The sequence below is a fragment of the Carlito syrichta genome, unplaced genomic scaffold, assembly GCF_000164805.1.
Source record: "Carlito syrichta isolate Samal-C Ts95f unplaced genomic scaffold, Tarsius_syrichta-2.0.1 Scaffold95871, whole genome shotgun sequence".
NCBI lineage: Eukaryota > Metazoa > Chordata > Mammalia > Primates > Tarsiidae > Carlito > Carlito syrichta.
Window position 1 is genome coordinate 18,489 of NW_007039967.1, and position 22,723 is coordinate 41,211.

General features: G+C 54.5%; 4 protein-coding genes across 5 annotated transcripts in view; 2 read left to right on the top strand and 2 right to left on the bottom strand.

The window, feature by feature from the left end:
- Positions 1 to 885: 885 nt before the first annotated feature.
- MARCH9 (membrane associated ring-CH-type finger 9) lies at positions 886 to 4,376 on the top strand. Its single transcript, XM_021714407.1, has 3 exons — positions 886 to 1,140; positions 2,109 to 2,301; positions 2,556 to 4,376. The coding sequence occupies exons 1-3, from the start codon at positions 886 to 888 to the stop codon at positions 2,888 to 2,890; spliced, it is 783 nt and encodes a 260-aa protein (XP_021570082.1). The 3' UTR covers positions 2,891 to 4,376.
- A 1,885-nt stretch (positions 4,377 to 6,261) lies between these two features.
- On the bottom strand, positions 6,262 to 11,349 carry LOC103264442 (25-hydroxyvitamin D-1 alpha hydroxylase, mitochondrial). The gene is made up of 9 exons (XM_008062110.2): positions 10,951 to 11,349; positions 10,153 to 10,343; positions 9,475 to 9,677; positions 9,201 to 9,401; positions 8,946 to 9,118; positions 8,564 to 8,736; positions 8,284 to 8,362; positions 7,818 to 8,015; positions 6,262 to 7,165 (listed from the first exon to the last, which is right to left on the bottom strand). The coding sequence occupies exons 1-9, from the start codon at positions 11,140 to 11,142 to the stop codon at positions 7,052 to 7,054; spliced, it is 1,524 nt and encodes a 507-aa protein (XP_008060301.1). The 5' UTR covers positions 11,143 to 11,349; the 3' UTR covers positions 6,262 to 7,051.
- Positions 11,350 to 12,276: 927 nt separating this feature from the next.
- METTL1 (methyltransferase like 1) lies at positions 12,277 to 15,802 on the bottom strand. The gene is made up of 6 exons (XM_021714379.1): positions 15,660 to 15,802; positions 14,788 to 14,951; positions 13,417 to 13,601; positions 13,209 to 13,322; positions 12,965 to 13,066; positions 12,277 to 12,803 (listed from the first exon to the last, which is right to left on the bottom strand). The coding sequence occupies exons 1-6, from the start codon at positions 15,770 to 15,772 to the stop codon at positions 12,648 to 12,650; spliced, it is 834 nt and encodes a 277-aa protein (XP_021570054.1). The 5' UTR covers positions 15,773 to 15,802; the 3' UTR covers positions 12,277 to 12,647.
- Positions 15,803 to 16,202: 400 nt separating this feature from the next.
- The window catches only part of EEF1AKMT3 (EEF1A lysine methyltransferase 3), a 10,468-nt gene continuing 3,947 nt past the window's right edge, over positions 16,203 to 22,723 (top strand). Inside the window, exons 1-2 of one of the 2 annotated variants that reach the window (XM_008062130.2) lie at positions 16,203 to 16,521; positions 16,642 to 16,753. In XM_008062130.2, the coding sequence (XP_008060321.1) occupies positions 16,345 to 16,521; positions 16,642 to 16,753 (289 nt within the window). In that variant the 5' untranslated portion in view covers positions 16,203 to 16,344. Of the gene's footprint in view, positions 16,543 to 16,641; positions 16,754 to 22,723 lie in introns of both variants that reach the window. The other variant, XM_021714383.1, reaches the window with a different exon arrangement.

The following is a 22,723-nucleotide window of genomic DNA, read 5'->3' on the forward strand; positions in this document are numbered from 1 at the left end:
CTGGGGCGTGCGGGGAGACCGCGAGCGGGGGGCGGGGCTAGGGAGGCTGGGCGGGACCCGGAGCGGGAGTGGGGCGAGGTCGGGGGTCCGGCTGGAGCCTGCTGGAGCGCTTGTTTGTGTTGGGGGTGGGGGTCGGGGGTCCCCGGGAAAGAAAGGGTGGAGCTCTCTCCTGGGAGGGCTCAAAAGCCCGCTCACTCGTTCCTGGGGACGGCCATTCTCTCCATTCCCCCACCCAGGGTCCCCGTCGGCTAGGGGCACCTGTCTCTCGGAGGGGGCAGAAAGGAGGATGCCTCTGGTCCTTCCTCGCGGGGAGGCGCCCAGCCGGCGCCCTTGCCTCGCTCAGTGTTCCTCCCCGTGGGGCACTTCACCTCCCACCCTGCAACTTTTCCATCTCATCCCAAAGAGTGTCCTTTGTTAACATTTGTGGGCCAGGTTGTCCCGGAATATTGCCAGGCGGTGTTTCTGTAGTGAAAATTGATTCCTTGATGAAAGAGAAACACCCTTTACTCCCACTTCTAGGACTTCCCCCCTTTTTAATTCAAGGAAACTGAGGATGGTAACCCAGCCCAGCCTGCACCAGCTGTGTGAATAACTTCACAATGATGGGGTGGGGGCAGGAAGGCATGGCTCAGAAGCTCTGACCCTCGCTCCCTCCACATCCTACGGAGAAGCCTTCCCTTTGGGACTTCTTACTTCCTCCCTCTCCAAATTCTAGAAAAGACCCCGTCCATCTCCCCTCTGACCCTCTCCCCCCACCCCCATCCCTTGTCTCTTTGGTATGAGAAGTTCTCCCTGATCTCCAACTGCTTTCTTTTCTGCTGCAGCCGTAGCCTCTTGCTCTATTCTAGGGAAAGGCCTGAGTTGGTTTTTTTTTAAGGTGGGAGGATGACTGACCAGAGAGGAGGGTCCCTCCCCGCTGCCGGAGCGCAGCGGAGCGGGGGCCGGGTGGTGATGGCTGACGGGCCCTCCCCACTCTCCCTCCAGGGGGAGCTCCTGAGCCCCTGCCGCTGCGACGGCTCAGTGCGCTGCACACACCAGCCCTGCCTCATCCGCTGGATCAGCGAGAGGGGCTCTTGGAGCTGTGAGCTCTGCTACTTCAAGTACCAGGTCCTGGCGATCAGCACCAAGAACCCACTGCAGGTGAGAACCCACTGCAAGGAGAGACTCAGGGACTGGGGAGGGCCTGTCAGTTATTGGAACCAGGGAGCCTATTTCATCTCATTTACTTTTCCCTAAGCCATCCCTCCCCACCATTACCGCATTCTCCTGTGTGTGTATACATCTTTCCTTTATTTATTCACAGACATTTATTATTGGGTGTTCCCTGTATTCTAGGCACTGGGACAGAAAAAAAAAAAACAAAAAAAAAGGAAAAGATGATAATGATGATGATAGCAAACCTGTAGCATTTTCTGTGCATTAACTCAGTGTACCTTTATAATAATCCTGTTAGATACCATTATTGCTCCCATTTTACAGAAGAGGACACTGATGCACAAAGATTAAAAAACTTGCCCAAGGTTACCCAGCCTGTAGCGATGGAGTTAAGATTTGGGATTCAGGCCGGGGCCCCTCCCTATAATCTCAGCACTTTGGGAGGCCAAGGTGAGACAATGGCCTGAGCCCATGGGTTTGAGACCAGCCTGGGCAACTTGGTGAGACCTCATCTTTACAATAAATGAAGAAAAAAAAAATTAGCCAGATGTGATGGTGCATGCCTCTAGTTCCAGCTACTTGGAAAACTGAGGCGGAAGGATCGCTTGAGCCCAACAGGTCGAGGCTGCAGTGACTGTGAGTGTGCCACTGCACTTCAGCCTGGGCGACAGAATAAGACTCCAACTCAAGAAAGAAAAAAAAAGATTTGGGATTCAAACCTAGATGCTTTGACTTCAGAGCACTTGCCTGGTCCCACCTGTGTAAAATAAGGGGGACACATGGGGTCAGACAAGTGACATGCTCTAGGTTTTATCAGGGCACAGAGAAGACAGATGTCAATCCTGCCTGAAGGATTAGGGAAGGGGCTTCTGGGGCATCCTCTTCCTCAGGGCCACATGTCACCTCGCCCTCCACCCCTTTCTGTGACCTTTGGAGCCCTTTCTCCCACGCAGTGGCAGGCCATCTCCCTGACGGTCATCGAGAAGGTCCAGATTGCTGCCATAGTTCTGGGCTCGCTCTTCCTGGTTGCTAGCATCTCCTGGCTCATCTGGTCCTCACTCAGCCCTTCAGCCAAGTGGCAGCGGCAAGATCTGCTCTTCCAGATCTGCTACGGCATGTACGGCTTCATGGATGTCGTCTGCATAGGTGAGGGCGCCTGTCTCTCCCTTACCTGCTCCACATCTTCCTCTCACACACTTGACTCCCCTGCCATCCCCTCAGATTCACGTTCTTATTTTCTGTATTGGGGGCCTCTAGGGTGGTCCTGGTGCCCCTCCCTTCCCTACTTCTCCAGGGGCCTTTCAGCTGTATCTCCGCCCTGTGAAGAAATGCTCACTTAAGTACCTCTGGCCCTGGCCCAGACCGCAGCTGACTCTGGCTTTCTTATCCCCATTGCTCAGGCCTCATCGTCCACGAAGGCTCCTCTGTCTACCGCATCTTCAAGCGCTGGCAGGCAGTGAACCAGCAGTGGAAGGTCCTGAATTACGACAAGACCAGGGACATAGGAGGAGATGCAGGGGGAGGGACGGCAGGGAAGCCGGGCCCCAGGACCTCACGGACGGGCCCCCCCTCTGGGGCCACCAGCCGCCCCCCGGCTGCCCAGCGCATGCGGACGCTCTTGCCTCAGCGCTGTGGTTACACAATCCTGCACCTCCTTGGACAGCTGCGGCCACCAGATGCCCGTTCCAGCTCCCATTCTGGCCGAGAGGTTGTCATGAGGGTCACCACGGTCTGAACTGGACCCCAGGAGCAGGGATCTTGAGTCATTGCGTCAGCCAGAGATGAGCTCTCCTGGCTGCTAGAGGTGCCACCCGGACAAGGCGCTTGGGGTACACCGCCCCACCACTGAGGATCTCTGGGGGCAGTCTCAGCTGGAGACATTGTCTGGCCTCTACTGCCCACGGGGTGGAGACATCTGGATGCCATTCCAGCCCTCACTGACAGCTCCTCACACTCATCCCGAGATGGCCGGTGGGCAGGTGGGGAGAGCAGCTTTCCTTCCCTGGAGAGAACCGTCTTTACCTCAGCTCCTAGGGCCTCCAGCCCCCTGGCTCCGCCACAGTGACTTGACGAAGGGGGACCAATGCCAGAAGAGAGGGGCCGTAGACCCCCAACCCCCACCCCACGGCCACAGGGCATCTGGCAATAAGACTAGTATACATTGACCTCCCGTTCCCTGCATGAGGGCGGGGGACTTCCCCCTCCACCCCCCATTGCACGGGGGGAGGGCATAAAGAATCATTTATATGCACGTGGAGACTCCTCTCTCATCTGGGGCTTTTCTGCAGGGTTGGGACGTGTGGGGAGGTTTCTCTGCACGAGCTGCAAATCCCAAATGCAGCAGGGGTTCTGAGCTGGAGGTGTGACTCCCACTTGCTGGTGAATAATTCACGTTGGCTGTTAGGTGGCAGTGCTCAGAGGCATCTAAGGGGTGGACCTGCCACCTGCGAGTTGTGTGATTTAGAAATAACCTCCCAGTGATGGTTTTCCTGTCTACCTCATAGGGTTGGAATGAGGATAAATGAGGGACAGGTTGGATGCCATTGCAAAGAAAATTGGTAATGGCACAAAAAGATTTCTAGACTAGTTGATGGTTCATTTATTTCAAATAGTAGCTGGTGTAACAGATTCCAAAATGTGTTTTTCATCTGGAATTGCACAGAATCTTGGAATTTTGTTTTGGGTGACATAATAGATATGGAAATGTGAAGAGAAATAGACATTGCAAATGTGAAGGATGGTGGTTATTTTAAGAATGAGAATTTCTCCGGCTATCTAAATATTGGGGCCTTGGGGCTGGGGATGGCTGGAGCCATCCATCTTGTTCTGGAAGTAATCCAAGTTCTGTTAGTCCTTCCCAGGTTCTGCATTCACCCAGAAAAGTGGTTTGAAGTGAATCTGGACTCCTTTGGAGTGAGATGCAGGGAGCCCCCGCAATGTTATGAGTCTCCAACCCCAGGTTAGCCCATTTGTTTGGTGGTTGAGGGTCACAGATCTGATCCTGGTGTGCCCAGCTAGTGGTATTAATGGAAGGAGTTGTGCTTAGAGACAGCAGCATAGAGGGCTGTGGCTGACAGAGAAAAGATTTGGAGAGGACTGGAAACATATGGGTCAGCCTGACACCCAGTCCCTTTCTCCTGAGGCCTTGGGGCTGTGTATTATATGAATGATGATGTCTTTTAAGTGAACTATTCATCAGCAATTAAAATCATTCCTTCATACATGGCTGAAGTCAGATCTAGAGGCCTTTCTTATTGTTGGTCCTCCTTTCAGGGAAGGTTCTGCTCTGCCCCCCTCCCTGGGGATGTTTTGGAGACAATGCTTCTCTAAAGGCCCACTCATCCCTGCTCAGGAAACCTTGATCCCCTCTCCTTGCCCAGACCGGGCACAGTCACTGTCCATGGTGCTGGCACCCACACGCCTCGGGGAGTGTAGGAACCAAAGCAGTACCGGGGTCCAGGTCACCTGGAAGTGTAGAAGCTTCTAACCTCTTGGGTTGGAGTGGACAGGACACTGAGGCCAAGCCCTCCATTTTCCAAGTGGGAACCGTTCCCCAAAGAAAGAACCCTCTTTACTCCCTTGGGGAGACAGATGGGCCAGACTTGACTGATTCACCATTCACAGAAGAGCTGCTGAGGACCAAACGGGAGACAGCAAATCAGAGTGGCTACTGGTACCTGTGTTGGAAGGCAGGGCTTAGGTAGATAGGACACGTGTGGCTTCCTGGGCCAAGCCTGCTCTGTCCCGTGATGGCTCCAGATGGAAGGTTAGACAGACCATTCATACACAGTCTCCGTTTCCACTCTGGGTCCTAAAACCAGGCCCAGTGAGAGAGCCCTTTCCCCTCTCCTTCAGCACCAATGGGGATCTTGGTAGGGGGTTGGGGCCAGCAGTCAGAATGGTCTCTGCTCCTTCCCTTTTTCCAGCTTACAGAGATCCCTGTCCAGGAAGGGGGTCGTAGGAGCTGCTGCCCTCCTCAAGTGGGCATTCCTACTTGCCTGGTGGAGAATGGGGAGTGTGATTCCAGGGGAAAGGGTCTGACGGCAAGCTGGGCTTTATTCTCCCTCAAAGCTCAAATCTGCTAAAAATCGGGCTATTTGGGTTCAAGTGGAGCTTAATGATAGGGAAGTGGGGGGTGGAGCCTGAGTGTACAGAAGAGGAGTTGCAAGGAGAGTCAGTAAATGCATAGAAACCATGGTCTGCACCAGGCAAGGGGGAGCCCAGCCCTCTGTAGGTCTTGCATCATCAGATGCCCCCACAGAAGGCCTGGTGGCCAACAGAGTTCCTGTGGTCAGGAGCTATGTCTAGGGCAGGGGGCCGAGGTGTTGTGGTGGAGGAGGAGGAAGTGTGCAAAGAAATCTCCATTCACACCCAGCTAATTGGAATGGGGAAGTGGGCGGGGAGCAGGCCGGACAGGGTAAAGGGGGGCAAGTCCTGACATGGGGAGGGTAATCTAGGATGCAGAAGGAGCTGCTCAGGGTGTGCTGAGAGATTTACATGGATGGAAGATGAGTTGATTGTACACCTCACAAGGGAGAACTGTGCCCAGCCTCTGGGGGGCCAGAGAGTGCTGACTCAGGGAACAGAGGCTCTGTCTGCCCACTGCCCTTCTCCTGCCTTGGTGCCCCAGGGCTTCTGGCCACCCCCACACTCGGGTTTCATCCTGTCTGATTCCACTTTTCTGCCTGTATTCCTGTCTTCCTCTGAAGGAAATTATCTTGGAGCAACTTCTCCAGAGAGGGTGGAGTGGCCATTCTAGGACATCCTTCGACCCTGGTGGTCCAGGTTCCAGAAGCACGTCTAAGAGAGCCAGCAGCTGCCGCCCATCTGCAAATCCCTAGCTCCAGACCCATTTCATAGCTTAGGAGTTACTTTTCACCACCACCCCCTTAATTTCTTACAGGAAGCCAGACTGGGCTTGGCTGTTCCCATTGCCGACAGAAACGTGTCTGGGTTTGTGTTACAAGTCATTCTTCCAGGTGTCCAGACCTCCCATTGTTAGGGAGGTCATCCCGAGGACCTGAGAAACCAAGGTGGGAGATGGAAGTCAGGGTCTTGCCTCCAGGTCTCGTAGGAAGTGGGAGTGGGAAAAAAGTAAGTTGAAAGTCAAGAATGGGACATTTGATATTTTAATTCTAAAACATGAATATTAAAAAATTTCCATATAAGAGAGACAGAGGCCTGGACAGGGGCAGGCCCAATGTTGTTTCTTCCTGGGAGCCAAGTGGTAGGGCAAGACCACTAAATAGTGACCAGAGAGCAAAGGAGGAGAGTTTTTAAAAACTGTAAGCCAGGCTAGGGCAGATTCACCCTCGGAGGGGCAAGATGAAGGAAGGGGGTTGACAGAGCCTAGTAAGTCACTTATCCCTTCTGCGATGTAGTCCAGATTTGATCTGAGAATGTGGATGGTGTCACCCAGTCAGAGACAGGCCCTGGCAGGGGATATAAAGACCCAGTAAGGCCTCAACCTTCTTCTCAAAGAGCTTACATGCGAAGAGGAAGGACCAGTCAGGTGCAGCCCAGATGCACAGTTACTTAGCCCAGGCTGCAATAAATCCTTAGCCAGCAGCATCAACGATCGCTAGGGAAGCACTAAAGAGCGGTGGTTGGATCCTTCCTCAGGGAACCCAACATTATGAGTTAAAATCTGCATTGGCCCTTGAAGGATGTATATGACCCAACAGACCGGGGGAGGGACCATGTCTTCTTGGGGCCTACTGAGTCAGGCCAAGTGCATATGTCACACACTAGTCAGGGCTGCCTCAAGCACTTTGCTATGGCCATCCTATCTGGGTTGGTCAGACGAGCCTCAGAGAAAATTGTGTCTCTTGGCCTTGTGTCGAACAAACCCCTGTGACGAGAGAAAGGGTGATGGTGATGGCCTCTTTCCACAGGACTATCTGTCTACAAACTGTAGGTTGATGCTCCTCTCAGGTACCAGGACAGTCCGGGTCATGGGTCTGATTGGGGCAGCACCTGGCTCTGGCTGCACCTCAAAATGGGTCAAGATCTGGAAAAGGAAGAAGACCATCACTATGCAAGGGCTTTATAATGGTAGAATTTATCTGTAAAGGGTGTTATTAGTGTTAGAATGGTCCCTGCTGGGGTGGCACCTGTGCCTGGTAGGGAAATTTTTGGTTAATGAAGGAGAGAAATTACCAGTAGTGAAAAAGATATTCCAAGTAAGCCAAGTGCGGTGGCTCACGCCTGTAATCCCAGCACTTTGGGAGGTGGAGGCAAGAGGATTGCCTGAGCCCAGTGGCTTGAGACTAGCCTGAGACTTGGCAATTTTGCATCTTTACAATAAATCAAAAAAGTAGCTGGACATAGTGGTGCATGCCCATGGTTCCAGTGACTTGGAAGGCTGAGGCAGAGGGATCACTTGAGCCCAGCAGGTCGAGGCTGCAGTGGCTGGGAGCATGCCACCGCACTCTCCAGCCTGGGCGACAGAGTGAGACTCCTATCAAAAAAAAAAAAAGATATTCCAAGTACACTCACACACCAGGCCTGCAATGGGATCATCAAGTTTCAGAGGATTCAGCCTACCAAGTCTTAGACGTTTTCCTATGCTGGTCTCAGAGAAACGAGCTCACAGCTTTAGAGGGTCAGGGTCTCTCCGAGCCAAGGGTGCCTCTGGGGAGGCCTATGGTCTCGACACTCACCTGAGCCAAGGCCATCTGCAGCTCCAGCTCTGCCAGGCGTCTCCCCATGCAGCTGCGCTTGCCGAAGCCAAAGGGAAGTGAGGCAAAGGGGTGGGGGGCTGGGCCCTCCCCCAGCCAGCGAGCTGGACGAAATGAATTTGGCTCTGGGAACTGGGCAGGGTCCCTTGAAGTGGCGTAGTGGCACAGCGTGACCAGTGTCTGAGGGGGGGAACACAAGCTTGTCAGTTTGGGTCTAGAAATGGGGGGAGGGGGACTCAAGAAGAGGATATGGTGGCTGGGACGAAGGCAGGCCACAGTGGGTGATGGGAAAGGTTTCTGGGGCTACTTTTGGAACGATTTCGCCACCGCCCCATTATGTCCCAGAGAGAGGTCAAGGGCAGAGGGCTTAAGAGACTTCTGAGGGAGTGTTTAAGAGCAGGGCTGGGGCCCGGGATAGTAAGGAACGGGGCGCATAGGCGCTACTCACATTTTTGGGGATAATATATTCACCCACTTGGATGTCTTTGTCTGGGACACGGGAATTTCCAGGTACCACAGGGTACAGTCTAGGATGCAAAGCACAGGGATGGAGACAGCAAGGTGAAGCCAGTGGTGGCAACCTCCTCATCGCCTCCAACTTCCAAACCCAGTTTTGGCCATGGTGGACTACTGTGTTTCTTTGCTGGCTGTCCTGGCTCCATCCACTGTCTTGTTTCCCCAGCCCTTCCTCAGTATCTTCCCTAGTTCCTTCTCTCCTTCCCCCTCACCTCAGCACTTCCTTGACCACCGCCTTCATCAGGGGCAGCTGGGACAGAGTGGTGGCGGGGGTGTGGGCACAGGAGCCAGGGCCCAGGGCAGCTGCAATCTCGCAGCGGAGTGCCGTCTGGACTTCAGGGTGCCGGGAGAGCTCATACAGAGCCCAGGAGAGCGTGTTGGACACCTGAGGGACACGTGAGCGCATCAGAGGGACTGGGCTGGAGTGGGGGGGGCAGTGTAGGGACAGAGCACAGCGTAGTCTGGGGCCAAGGGTGTGCTAAGCCAAGCTGGTCTAGGTGGCCACAGCGGATTCCCTGCAACAAAAAGGTGGACCCCATGCCTGGGGATGCAGAGCTCTGAAAGTGGGGCTCAGGCCTGGAGGGAGATCCTCACCGTGTCCACTCCCGCCAGCAGCAACTCTGTCACATTCCCCAGGATGGACTGGGTAGGCAGCTCTTCCCGGAACAGGAAGTGGGTCAGGTGGGCCCCAGACTCCATGTCCACCTCAGGCTCTCCTCGGACCCTCGTGGCTACCTCGGCCTCTCGCAGCTCCACGTGCCGCTCAGCTGCGGGAGAAGGCACAGGAATGTCTCCCCGCCCCTGCACAGCCTTCGGGTCCCTCACTCCCACCTCGTTTTGCTGCCCTACCAAAGGCAAACATCTGGTCCCAGTCTCGGCAGAGGCGGCTCCGGGGCCCGGGCACAAGGCGGTGCAGCCAGCTGGGCATTGCCATGGTCAACAGCGTGGATACGAACACCGAGCCCACCGCGCGGATGAAGGTCTCCGTGTCCGGCGGCACCTCGGCCTCCAGGCAGCCCAGGCGCGAGCCAAGCAGCACCGCGGCGATGCCTGGCCGGGAGGGGGCGCGGTCAGGGCTCCGGGAGACCCGGCGGGACGCCCCCACCTCTGCCTTGGGACTCACCTTCTAGCCCAAACTTGTAAAACTCTCCCGCCACGTCCCGAACGAGGGCGGGTGGCCCGGTGCCACGTCCCCGCTGGCGCCTCAGACGGCGCACGAGGTCGCGGACCACGCCGTCCAGGGTTTTGGTGTAGCGGGCGGCCGCCTGAGGCCGGAGGAGGAGCGGCGCCAGGAGGCTGCGCAGCCTTTGCCATTCTTCGCCTTCCCTGCAGGTCGCGGGGAGACGGGCATCAGGGAGGGGGCGTGGGGCCGGCTCGACGGAGCCGGCTGCCGCGAAGAGGGCGCGCGTTCGGCTGCGTGGCTGGGAGCGGGATTGCGTCTGTTCCCTGGGGCACAGAAGCCTGCCCCTGCCTGCCGTCCCCTTTCCTTTTTACTCACTTCCTGCCCCGGAGGGACTTGGGTTTCTGGGCAACCTGAGTCACAGAATCTCATGTTTCACCCAGATCCTGGTACCCCAGCCCATTCCGCCGGTCCCCCCAGTTCCCAGGAATCTGGCCTCAAAGAATAAGGAGGTGGACGGGGGGCGCAACCCGAGTCTGGGTGAAACACTTGGTGGGAACCGCGAGGTGCCAGAGGACAGGGGAAAAGGCCAACCTCCCTCCGAGCCCGCAGGTGGACTGCTGGGGACCGCGCAGGAGGGCGCCCGGCGGGACGTCTGGGTTTCCGGCCGAGAAGACTCACGCGGTGAGCAGTCCGCAAGCCCGCTGGCGACGGCGACGGTGCTCGGCCCAGGACGAGAAGCTGCAGCGCTCGGGCCGGGGCCCCTCCTGTCGCAGCAGCTGCTCGACGAGCGCAGGGGCGGCCACGTACACGGTGCGCACCGTCCCGAAGCTGGCCAGCCACACCGGCCCGAAGCGCGCGGCGCCCTGCACCTGGGGAACGAGCGCGGCGGACACGTGGAGAGCCGGGCAGGGACCCTCAGCCTGGCCTGTGCCGGCGCCCACGGCTTTGGAAGGGGGAGCTTCTGCCCTTGCCCGAGCACCCGGCCAGTGTATGGCCTTGATGATGCAGACTCCGCCTTTCTCTCATTTCCCATCCCTTGAAAGTTTGAGTGTTGATGGGCAAAGCAGAGGAACCTGGCGCCAAGCAGACGCTCAGGACCTCTCTGATCACCTGGGTCGAACCCAGGCGGAGGCGTTCCTAATGGCTCCACACCTGGACTGTCCGCCGCGGGTTCGTCCCTAATGAAAAGGAGCGCGTGTGGCTTTAAGCCGAAGGCGCGCGGAGCACACTCCGCTTCCACCCCTGCGCGCACACCCTGGATCTCGGGGTCTCCAGACCTCTGCACAGCGAGGCGCCTCCCCAGCGCACTCCCCTGCTGGACGTCGGTCGGGATGGCTCGAGCCCCCGCCCCCACCTCCCTTACCCGTAATTCGCGGGCGTCTGTTCTCACTGGCCTTCCCTCGTTAGTTCTGCACTAGGCTGCCCTTTCTGCCGTTGTCAAAGCCAGCTACCTCCGAGAATGGCGTCCTCTCATACCTGCAACTCGTGTAGCCTCGACAGCCCCCCTTTGCAGAAAAGTTCGGCCAGGAAGCCGGGCGTGGAGGGGCCTGGGATGTCTGCCAAGCTCCGGGGTGCTGAGTCCCCTCGGTAGCTTAGTGAGGCACTCAGCTCGGGAGCCCAGCGGACGCGATGGAACACCCTGGAAGCAAACTTGAGGGTCTGGGTCATGGTGTGCCTCAGGGAGCTCGCGAAGGAGAGCGCTTCTCCGGAGCATTGTGCCTGAACCCCTATTTAACCTTTGGGCGAAGTGACGACGCCCCCTCTCCAAGCTCCTCAGCCAATCACTTCTGAGTGGTCTGTGCCGGGGATCAGCACCCGGGAACAGTAGGCGGGGCTGGGGCTGACTTAACGGCCCCCTTGGGTCTCATGTTGCAATGACCCTCATGGGAGGCGAGTTATTCCTCTTAGACTAGTGCCCTAGTCTAGCATCCTAAAGGCCCAGTCCTGGGAAAGGCAATTCAGCTTGGATTAGGTGATCAAGTACAGGAGTCAGTCCCTGAGATTCCCACCAGTTGTGGCCCAGACGGCTCGGGCCCATTCTCAGGAATTCCCCATCCTGCAGCTCCTCCGGGAAAGGAAGCAGGCAAGAGGCACAGCTGTCCCTGTCCCCACATTCTTGGCCCAGCGGGCTGTACCTTCTCTGGACGATTTTCCTGCACTAGCCACATCTCCTTCTCCCCTGTCCCTGATGCCGGGGGTGATGGCAGGTAGGTTAATGGTCTAAATGGCTCCAGGTGCCTTCCTCTGTCTTCCTTGGGGAGGGGGTCTCTTAGGTCACAAGCCTTCTCCTTCCAGTCATGGGAATTCAGGGCTTGAGGAGCAGAAATAAAGGAATTTTTTGCAAATCTGTAAAGTCCAGAGATTCTCTCCGGGCTACCGGATGGAGCAAGGGCTAAGGACATGTTCCAAACCCCCAATCGACTCAGTCTCCTCTGGGGGCTTTCTGGTCAGCAGGCCCTTTCCACTTTCAGCCTCAGGATCCTCCACAGTTTAGCTCTCTGCCTCTCTGCTCCTTATTCCCCCACTGCCCACTCGCCCCTAGCAGGCTCTGTGCCAGTCAGCTCTGAAGTTCTGGAATCGAAGGTCATCATGAAAAAGGAGAGGGTCTCCACCCCTGTACCCTCCCAGGGACTCTCCAGAGACAGCAACAATAAAGCGGGCAGACTCCCTAGGCCAAGTCTTAGGCAGGGGGATGGGAGGATGGGAGAAGGCACGTGACACATACTCTGGCCTTTCCTGAGAAATAGCAGAATGGGCCCACGTTATCACCGGGACTGTGAGGTAACACGAGTGGACAGGTGATCTGAACCTAGCAGGTAGTTTACAAGGACAGCGTAGCACTGTGTTCTTCCTCCAGCTGAGGCGAGGTCTCACAAGAAGGGAGCCCTAAGGGAAAACAAGACCCCACACCCTTCCAAAGATCCCCTGGGTCCAAAGTCCTTTGAGCTTCCCAGTCAGCTTTTGTTTTCTGCTGGCAGCAAGGGATGGACAGATGAGGTGAGAGGAGCCAGGGTAGTTGTGAGCACCAGGGTTCTGTCTTAGGCAGCCCCTCAGCTTCTTTTCAAGATTACTGCTTCTTGGCCCCAGTAGTCTCAGTTGAAAAGGCCTGGGGTCCTGATTTTCTTCCCAGTCCCTGGAAGCTGGGGTCCAGCTAAGAAAGAGAGGCTGAATAGTCAGTGCCCGGGCAGGGTGGGATTGGGAGTCACTGCCTGGAGGGTGGGATCCTGTATTCTTCGGAAGATGGCAGGGAAATTCTTTCCTCCATTGCGTAGAACTTTCTTTCCCTCCTCAGTTGAGGTGCCTAGATGTCCCACGATGGGGTCTTCACTCTGGGAGAAGAAAGGGTCCGATAAGCCTTTGCCCACTGTTCATACTGCCCCAGCCCCTGGACTCCCATCCCAACCTCCTGCACTGAGCTGCGTTCAGAGAATACAGAACCACTCTGGAAAGGGCCTGCATCTTGGCATCTCTCCTTAGGTCCCTGACTTACCAGGTCCTCCAGAGACACACGCTCAAACAGGGGGTGCCCTTCGAAATGGGTGCACATCCAGTCGTGTAGCTCTAGCACATCGGTTATGGTATACACCAGCCCCTGCATAGACAAAATCACCCGACACGGGCTGCATGCAACTGGGCAGCTAGATGATGGGAGTGGTGGTACAACCCCCACTGAGTTCTTAGTAAAGGGCCCTGAGTAGGCCACTCACCCCGTCCTCCCCTTCACCCCGACTCACCCCAACTCTCAGCACGTAGGCATATTCTGCCAGCAGTGTGGGACTGATGATTCGCCACTTGTGCTTCGTCCGCTTGAAATGTGGGTCAGGGAAGAGGAAGAACATCTTCGTCAGCTATGAAACAGACATGCACCGACAGGGTTGTAAGAGCCTGGCCGTTCTGCCCTACCTCCGCCTACCAGCCCGACCCACCAGGGCCCTTCCCCACCTGGCCCTTGCGGAAGAAGTTAGGAAGGTGCTTCATGGCATTACTACGGAGACAGGCGATGTTCTGGAAGCCACCTCCGGGAGCTGCGCGTAGGGCCCGAATCCGGTCTTGTACATAGTCCGAGACCTTCACCCGGATCTCCAGACCCAGAATCAGCGTGTCTGGGAACAGTGGTGACAGTGCCACTGAACACAGAAATAGTAATGGTGTCATCAACCTCATACTTGTAGCAAGTGAAAAGGGGTCAACACAGGAAAGGAAGCCTCCATCTGCAACTACCACAGCAAGTAACAGCAAGTAGGGGCAGAGATATGGATAGTTCTATGCTGAAGAGGCCAGGGAAGAAGAGAAACCAGAACTGGAAAGGAAGAGCCAAGAATACATGTATGTTTGCAATTGTTTTGGAGTTTCCACAGTGTCTTCACACATTGTCTCATTTAGCCCTTATAATACTCTTGCAAATTGTGAAGATGAAGAAGTCGATGGTCAGAAATGCCAAAAATCGTAGAGCTAAGAAGAGGTAGAGGTGGAACTTGAACCAAGGTTTTCTGCCTTGCTCTTACTATCAGGCTATCTGTATAGGGAGATCTAAAAATAGGGAGGTAGGCCAGGAGCAGCAGCTCAAGCCTGTAATCCCAGCACTTTGGGAGGCTGAGGCGAGAGGATTGCCTGAGTCCAGAGGTTTGAGACCAGCCTGGGTAACTTGACGAGTCCTTGTCTCTACAATAAATCAAAAAATAGCCAGGCGTGATAGCGCGTGCCTGTAGTTCCAGCTACTTGGAAGGCTGAGGTGGAAGGATAGCCTAAGCCTAGCAGGTCGAGGCTACGGTGGCTGTGAGCATGCCACTGCACTCCAGCCTGGGCGATGGAGACTCCAACTCAAAGAAAACAAATAGAAAATAAAAATAGGGAGGTGGCTTGGCATGCATGGCCAGAACAATACAGGCAATAGGAGAGGAACCCCAAAACATAAGAGGGGAACAAAAGGAATCAGGAATGAGGGAGGAGGAAGGGGCAGGGCAGTTGGTGGAATCCCTGAGAAAGACAGTTCAGGATCACTGGCCACAGTTGCTAATCTCTGACGCTTGTGCTGACCAGTTCACTGATCCGGCACCTGGCAGGTGAAATGGCTCACGCAGGGAATGAAGCTAGACAGGACAACCCAGGTTCTAAGAGGCGTTTGAGGCAGCCTCCTCCATTCTTCAGGGCAAAGGCCACAGACCCAGATTAGAGGGAAGGTGGGGGCTCGCCATGCTTATGTCACCAGTGTCTGGTCGAAAGGAGAAAGGCCAAAACCTGGTCCCCACAAAACCTGCTGAGATGGTAGAAACTAGGCCTCTCCTCACCCCAGAGGAAGGGCCAGAGTGTTACCTAACAGGCCACCATAGCCACAGCCTATGTCTGCAAACTCCACTTGGGCCTGAGCTCTCTTTTCTTTCTCATCCTTTGGGTCATCGTGGTTCTGATTTGGAGTGAGTGGAGCAAAGAACTCTGGATATAGCTCAGACCAGTCCATCTCCTCTGGCTTCACAGGGCTATTGGAAGGAAGACATAAGAAATGTGAGAAGGTTGTCATACCATTGCGTAAGTGGTACTGCGTGTGTGTGTGTGTGTGGGTGGGTGAGTGTGGGAGGTAGATGGGAGGAGGGATTCTCAAAAATTCTGCAACAGTGGGCCCTGTGGCCTCTAGGAGGCACAATGGAAACCACCCTTAACCCCCAGCGTGAATCATAGGCCCGTCTTGAGCCCCATGATTGCTGGTCGGCTTATCTCCACTTCTGGGAGTTGATGTAACACTGGCCGGCCAGCTCTCTTTTCTGAGGACAAGTTCCCCTTTTCCCAGAGACTGGTTGCCTAAGGCACTGGGATCCTACTTTATGTTTGCGCTCTGTGGGGAGAGGATGGAGTAAGGTGTGGGCCGGATTATGCACATGTCTATCTTTTTATTAAATCCAACAAAAAAGCCCGAAAGATGGAAACGACATTGCCTGCCACTCTAGTCTCAGTAACAATTTCTTTCTCTTTGCAGACCTGGCACCGCTACCCAGACTTAAGCCAGAACGCCACGCCCCTCCCAACTGGCCAACTCGCTGCCTGCTCTCCCGGACCCTCCCCCCAAACTGACGTCACCCAGGCCACCCTCCCGGGTCTACCCCAAATCCTCTCCACCTTCTCAGCACAGCCGCTCTTCCGGGTTGCTGTGGGGATCCGCCCCCCTCCCCACCCCTGCCCCGCTCGCTCACTAGCGCAGCGTGTGGTCAGCCATGGGGTTGGAGTGGGCACGCTGCCGGTAGTAGCGTTTCTGGGGCGGCGGAGCCTCCACCCCGGCTGCGTTTGGACTCTCGGCTCCCGCCATGATCCCGAGTTTCTCCACCGAATCCACGTGGAGACGAGAGCCCGAGGCGCGGGATGATGACGCAACGTGCGCCTTGTGAGCAGACCCCGCCCCTTAAAGACACACGGACAAATTCGGTTCGGCTCGGCTGGGCGAGTGCCGGAGACGCCTCCGCACCCAGGGCTCTCGCCCGCCTGAGGAGGCCAGACCCGGACGCCCAGCCTCTCCCCGGTTCGGGTTACCATCCTGGCTGCCGGCCCCTGTGTGTCCCACAGGTGAGAGGGGTCGGGGGACCCCGCCTCGTGCAGTGGAGCCAATCCTCGCCGTTCTCCCCCCTCCCGGTCTCGGACCGGTCTGCAGGGTCCCGAGCTGTGTCTTCCCGTGGGGGTCCCGTCGGGGATGCGCCCGGGACTGGACGGGGAGGCAGCTCCTCATTCCACCTCCGGGAAGTCAAACAGGGGAGAGGAGGGCACACGCGGGGAGGCGGGGCTCGAGCCTCGAGAAGGACGTGGCCGCCGCGGCCCCCGCCTCCACCCGCTGCAGGTCTGGGATCCGCGCGCGGGGCCGCGGGGCCCCGGTTCTGCCCCGGACGGATGGCGGACCCCGGCCCGGAGCCCGAACCAGAGCCGGAGTCGGTGTTCCCGCGGGAGGTCGGGCTCTTCGCGGACTCCTACTCAGAGAAGTGCCGCTTCAGCTTCTGCGGGCATGTGCTGAGCATCACGCAGAACTTTGGGTCCCGCCTCGGGGTGGCGGCGCGCGTGTGGGAAGCGGTGAGGAGGGGGCTGCTCCGGGCGGGGGTCCGCGGGGCGGCCAGACCCCGCACTCCGCTTCTGCCATATGGAGCCGTCCTCGAGACCGTCTTTTTCTCTCTCCCCTTCCTCCCCGCTTAGGCTCTGAGCCTGTGCAATTATTTCGAGAGTGAAAATGTGGATTTCCGAGGCAAGAAAGTGATCGAGCTGGGCGCGGGGACGGGCATCGTGGGGATCTTGGCGGCGCTGCAGGGTGCGTGAGCTGGGTTTGCGGCGGGAGGGCGTGGGGGCGGGGTGTGGAGGACCAGTCACTGCGTGGATTCTTGGGAAGGGTAGTGTTTTGGCACAGTCCAGTCCCTTTCTTTTAACAAACTTTTTTCTTTTTTGCGTCTGCCTCTTCTGTGTGCCAGATAGCACTAATTGGCTGTCACAATACCCAGGGTGATTGATTTGGGTGCAGGAAACAAACATCAGGCCTTGTAGAGGGAGTTGTTTCTGTTGGTTTGCTCTTTGCTCACGGAGAATAGGGTCACTTAGAATCGCCTTTGCTTTGGATATGGTCTTCTGTCAAAATGCACATATGGGAAGAGTGATCCGCAAACATTAAACCTGATGAGTACTTTATAAGTTTTTTATGAATATAGTTCAGATTCTTTAGGTTTTTATTGGTAGGAGAAGCAAGCTCATGAGATTCTGAGGGTTAAGGTGTGTTTGCAGGACTGGAATTAGATCTCGCAGACTTAGGAATAGAAAAGGTCAGGAAAATATTCCTTCTGTTTTGTCAAGAACCAGAAACTACAAAGGAAATAGTTCCTTAAGTTATAATTTAATGGGCAGACAAAACCTCACACTGGAAGCAGCCATTTAAAAATTCTTACGAAGTCACCTCCCTGGAATGCAAGTTAACATGTCCTTGTTCTTAGGGAAAGAATTAGGTCACATTAAGAGAAGTCTTCCCAGAGGCCAGCATTCAGTCTTCTAGTCATTCAACCAACATGTATTTCAAGTCCCCCGTGTGCAAGAATCATGCTGGGTATTGAGGATTCAACAATGAACTAGACAGATTTCCTCTCCTCAAGGAGCTTATGGTCTAGTGAGGGAGATGGGAAGATGTTCAGTATAAGAACTGTGGTAAGCTCATGGATTTGCACTGTCCATGTCTCCCTGGCGAATCCATCAATGGGAAGGTCTGTTGGGTGAGAAGGGGGAGGTCAGTGTCATCACAGCAGGCTTAGAAACAACAGAGGGAGTGTCAGCATCAGCTTTTTTTTTTTTTTTTTTTTTAACATAAAGTAGAAACTAACTTTATTTCTCTGGAAGAAGCAGGTATTGATAGCTGGGGCAGCAACTTTGGCGACAGAGGCTGGTGGGAAAACAGAACAGCACAGGGGAAAAGGAGGGGTCAAAGAGGAAGCACTGATGTCCCTCCGGGCAGCTGCCCCCTTGGTCCCCTTCCAACCCTGTGCATCAGCTTTTTCATGAAGGAGGGATGGTAAGAGGCAAGCAGTTATGCTAAAAAGGGGAGAAAAGGCTGTGAGCTGGATGGGAACACCTCTCTATACTTGTGTCCAGACTGGCTTCTCCCCCTTTCCCCTCATCCAGCTGCCAAGTCAGAAATCTGGGTGTCCTCTCCCTTCTCGTCCTCTCCCCTCACATCCCAGCAATCAGCCAATCCTAGGGGTCATGTGTTCTTTGTGTTTCCCCAGCTGTTCCCTCCTTTTTCCACCATCTGTCGTTCAGGTCACTGCCATCGCTTGCCTGGATCTTCACAAGAGCCTTCTAGCTTCTTCATGGGAGCTTAGGCATGCCCAGACTAGATCTTGTGATCCTCTCCCCTTACCCCCAAACCTGGTTTTCCTTCAGGTTTCCCTGTCTCACCGAAGAAAACCCCCATCCACCTGGTGGGAAACCTAGCCGTTACCTTTGGCATGTTGCTGTTTCTCACCCCCCCCATATCCATTATTCAAGTCTTCTTGATTTTCTCTCCTAGCAGCCTCTTGACTCTTCTCGTGTTTTTCTGTTTCCACTGACAGTTCCCTGTTCCAAGCTGCCTCCCTCACTTGTCTGGACTACTACAGTTAGTCCAACTGGTCTTCCTGCTTTGACTCCTTGCCCACTCCTAGATCTCTGCCCTCTCCACCCAGTAGCCAGAGTGATCTTTTCAAAATGCAACTGTAATCATGGCCTCCCATCCCAAATCTTTCTCTTTTTTTTGAGTCAGAGTCTCACTCCGTCGCCCAGGCTGGAGTGGTGTGGCACATTCACAGCCACCCCAGCATCAACCTGCTGGGCTCTGGCAATCCTACCGCCTCAGCCTTCCAAGTAGCACATGCTACCACACCCAACTATTTTTTGATTTATTGTGGAAACAAAGTCTCACCAGGTTGCCTGGGCTGGTCTCAAACCCGTAGGCTCAGGCAATCCACTCGCCTCGGCCTCCCAAAGTGCTGGGATCACAGGCTGAGCCACTGAGCCCAGCCAAATCTTTCTTTTTTCTTTCTTTTTTCTTTTTTTTTTTTTTTAAGTTGGAGTCTTACTCTGTCGCCCAGGCTGGAGTGCAGTGGCACGTTCACCGTCACCCCAGTGTCGACCTGCTGGATTCCAGTGATTCTTCCACCTCAGCCTTCCAAGTAGCCAGAATGACAGGCGCGTGCTACCATGCTCAGCTAATTTTTGGTTTATTGTAGAGACAAGGTCTCACCAAGTTGCCCGGGCTGGTCTCGAGCCCGCAGGCTTAGGCAATCCACTCGCCTCAGCCTCCCAAAGTGCTGGGACTACAGGCTGAGCCACTGAGCCTGGCCAGATCTTTCAATGGCTTCTCGTTGCTTTCAGGATAGAACTAACACCTTTGGCATGGCCTCCAGAGTCTTGCCTCTCTTTCTGGCCTCTGTCTATGCCCCATCTCCTGCCCCCCTTGGGCTCCCTATTACCCTTTGTCAGATCCTCAGAAATACCATTTTTGTTGTGGTTGAGTCGGGGGTCTCACTCTGTTGCCCAGGCTGGAGTGCAGTGGCACAGTCATGACTCACCGTAGCCTTGACCTCCTAGACCCGAGTGATCCTCCCATCTCAGCCTCAACCTCCCATCTGTAGCTCATGCCACCATGCCCAGCTAAATTTTTAATTTTTTGGTAGACATGAGATTTCCCTATGTTGCCCAGGCTGATCTTGAACTTCTGGGCTCAAGTGATCCTCTCTCCTTGACCTCCCAAAGTGTTGGGATTACAGATGTGAGCCACTGCACTTGGGCTTTCCTCAAAAATACCTTGATGCTCCTTTCCCTGGGGATTTCACCACAGGCCGTGCTTTCTGTCTGAAACCCTCTACCACCTGGTTAGTGCATGTGCACCCTTCATTGCTGAGCTCAAATACCACTTCAGAGGCCATCTTGACCCTCCCACCCTCAGCCAGCGTAGGCCCTCTGGTAGATACACAGCTGTAAAAACTGGTCTTGTTTGACCTTTTTTTTAGATTAGAAAATATAGTTTATTTAAAAACTAAATTAGAAAGAGAAAGAGGAGATTCACCTCCCAAGGTAGAGGAGGGGGCCAGAGCTTAAGAAAACATGGCCTGGCCATACCTCAAAGAACACATGGCCACCCATAGCATAGCAAGGCAATGACTGACTTTTTTTTTTAATCATGACCTCAAGTGGATCCCAGGTGCTTCCCAGCCAGCCTAGCATGTTCCCTTGTCCACTTCTTCCACTCTCCTAAACATCTCCTTACCTTCTTGTTCTTTAAACCTCCAAATGCCGCATGTGTCATTTTCACCCCAAACTGATGACTGTGCTTCCTGTCTCTCCTGATTGCTTCTATTTTCTCAGAAAACATCTGCGTGTTCCTGCCACAACATCTGCACACCTGCATCGATGTCTGTATGTCCGTCATCTCTCCTGTTACCATAGGGGAATACATCGGCTAGCTAAGGCCAAGCCTTCCACTTGTCACAAGATCCCAAACCTTCTCACGTCCTCAAAAACCTTATTCCAGCACCCCCCATCCCCACCCTGTCTCTCCTGCATTACTAGTTTTTCCTTCTTTCTGGACCATTGCATATATATATGGAATATAAATATAAATATGCTATCATTCCTCATATCTCAGAAAAAAACTTTTTTCTTTTTCTCTACATTTGAGATGAAAAAAGGAAAAACCCTTGATCCTCCGTCTCCCTCCAGCCACCAGCCCACTCCTCTGCTCTATATTAGAATGAAACTCAAAGAGTTATTCCTCACGGACTCTATTCCTCTCCTTGCCTCAGTCCAGTCCAATCAGGTTTGCCCTCCACGCTGTCCCCTTTTCTCTGGTTGCTCTAGTTAGGGCCCAGCTTTGTTGATTCTGCATTCGACACTGACACTTTGTCCCCTCCAACTCCATGCCCCCCCAACCCCACGCTTCCTTTGGCTCCAGGACACCACACTGCTGGTTTCTGCATACTTTGCTGGCTCTCCTTTTCCATTCCCTTTCGTTGGTTCCTTTTCATCTTCTCAGCTGAAAATTTGAGTGTTCTGGGGCTCCGGGGAAGTCTTTTGAGCCCCTCATGTTTCTGTCTGCACTCACCCCTGAGCAGCTCTATCACCTCATGCCCTTTGTTTTGCTGAAGACCCTGTGACTCTCCCATTTCTTTTTTTGAGTCAGAGTCTCACTCTGTCGCCCAGGCTGGAGTGCAGTGGCACGCTCACAGCCACTGCAGCCTTGACCTGCTGGACTCCAGCAATCCTTCCACCTCAGCCTTCTAAGTAACCAGAACTACAGGTGCGCACTACCGTGCCTGGCTAATTTTTTATTTATTGTAGAGACGAGGTCTTGCCAAGTTGCCTGGGCTGGTCTCGAACCCACGGGCTCAGGCAATCCATTCACCTTGGCCTCCCAAAGTGCTAGGATTACAGGCTGAGCCACCAAGCCACTTGGCTAATTTTTTGATTTATTTCTTTCTTTATTTCTTTTTTATTTTTTTTTTGAGTTGGAGTCTCACTCTGTCGCCCAGACTGGAGTGCAGTGGCCACTCCCGGCCACCTCAGCTTCGACCTGCTGGGCTCCGGTGATCCTTCCGCCTCAGCCTTCCAAGTAGCTGGAACTACAGGCATGCGCTACCACGCCCAGCTAATTTTTTATTTATTGTAGAGATGAGGTCTCGTCAAGTTGCCCAGGCGGGTCTTGAACCTGTGGGCTCAGGCAATCCACTCACCTCAGCCTCCCCAAGCGAGGGATTATAGGCTGAGCCACCGAGCCTGGCTAATTTTTTGATTTATTGTAGAGATGAGGTCTCACCAAGTTGCCCAGGCGGCCTTGAACCCCTGGACTCAGGCAATCCTCTCACTTCCACCTCCCAAAGTGTTAGGATTACAGGCATGAGCTACCACACCTGGCCGACTCTCCAATTTCTATCTCCAGACTCACTTGCATAACCTACTTCCCACTCAGCATCTTCATGGGGTTGTCTGATAGGAAGTGGATGTCCATCTGAACCTTCACGTGTCCAGAAACGAATCCATGACCTTCCAGTTCAAATCCATTCCTTCTGCTACCTTCCCTGTCTACGTGGATAGCAGTTGAGTCTTCTCATTGGTCAGGCCAACATCTGTGAACCATCTGAGCTGCCCTCACTCTCTCTGTGATATTTCATACCCAATCAGTTGACAAATCCTGTTGACCCCACCTTTATTATCTATCTAGGAACTGACTGCCTCTTAGCCATTGCTACTGCCCTGGTTTAAACCGTGCTCATCTCTAACCTGGTCTTCGCGGCCACCTTAACTGGTCTCCATGCTTCCGGCCTTGCCCTTCTGCAGTCTTTTCTCATCATGGTGGCCGCAGTGTTCCTAAGGCGCATGTCAGTGTGTGCCATTCATTTCTTCTTTTTTTTGAGTTGGAGTCTCACTCTTTGTCACCCAAGCTGGAGTGTAGCGACATGCTCACAGCCACCACAGCCTCGACCTTCTGGGCTCAGGTGATCCTTCCGCCTCAGCCTTCCAAGTAGCTGAAACTACAGATGCACACCACCACGCCTGGCTAGTTTTTGTGATTTATTGTAGAGACAAAGTCTCGCCAAGTTTCCCAGGCCAGTCTCGAACCCGTGGACTCAGTCAATCCTCTTGCCTCAGCCTCCCAAAGTGCTGGGATGACAGGCTGAGCCACCATGCCCAGCCAACTCTTCTTCATTTAAAACTCCCTCATAGCTTTCCAATTCACTCAGACTAAAAACTCAATTTCTTTTCTTTT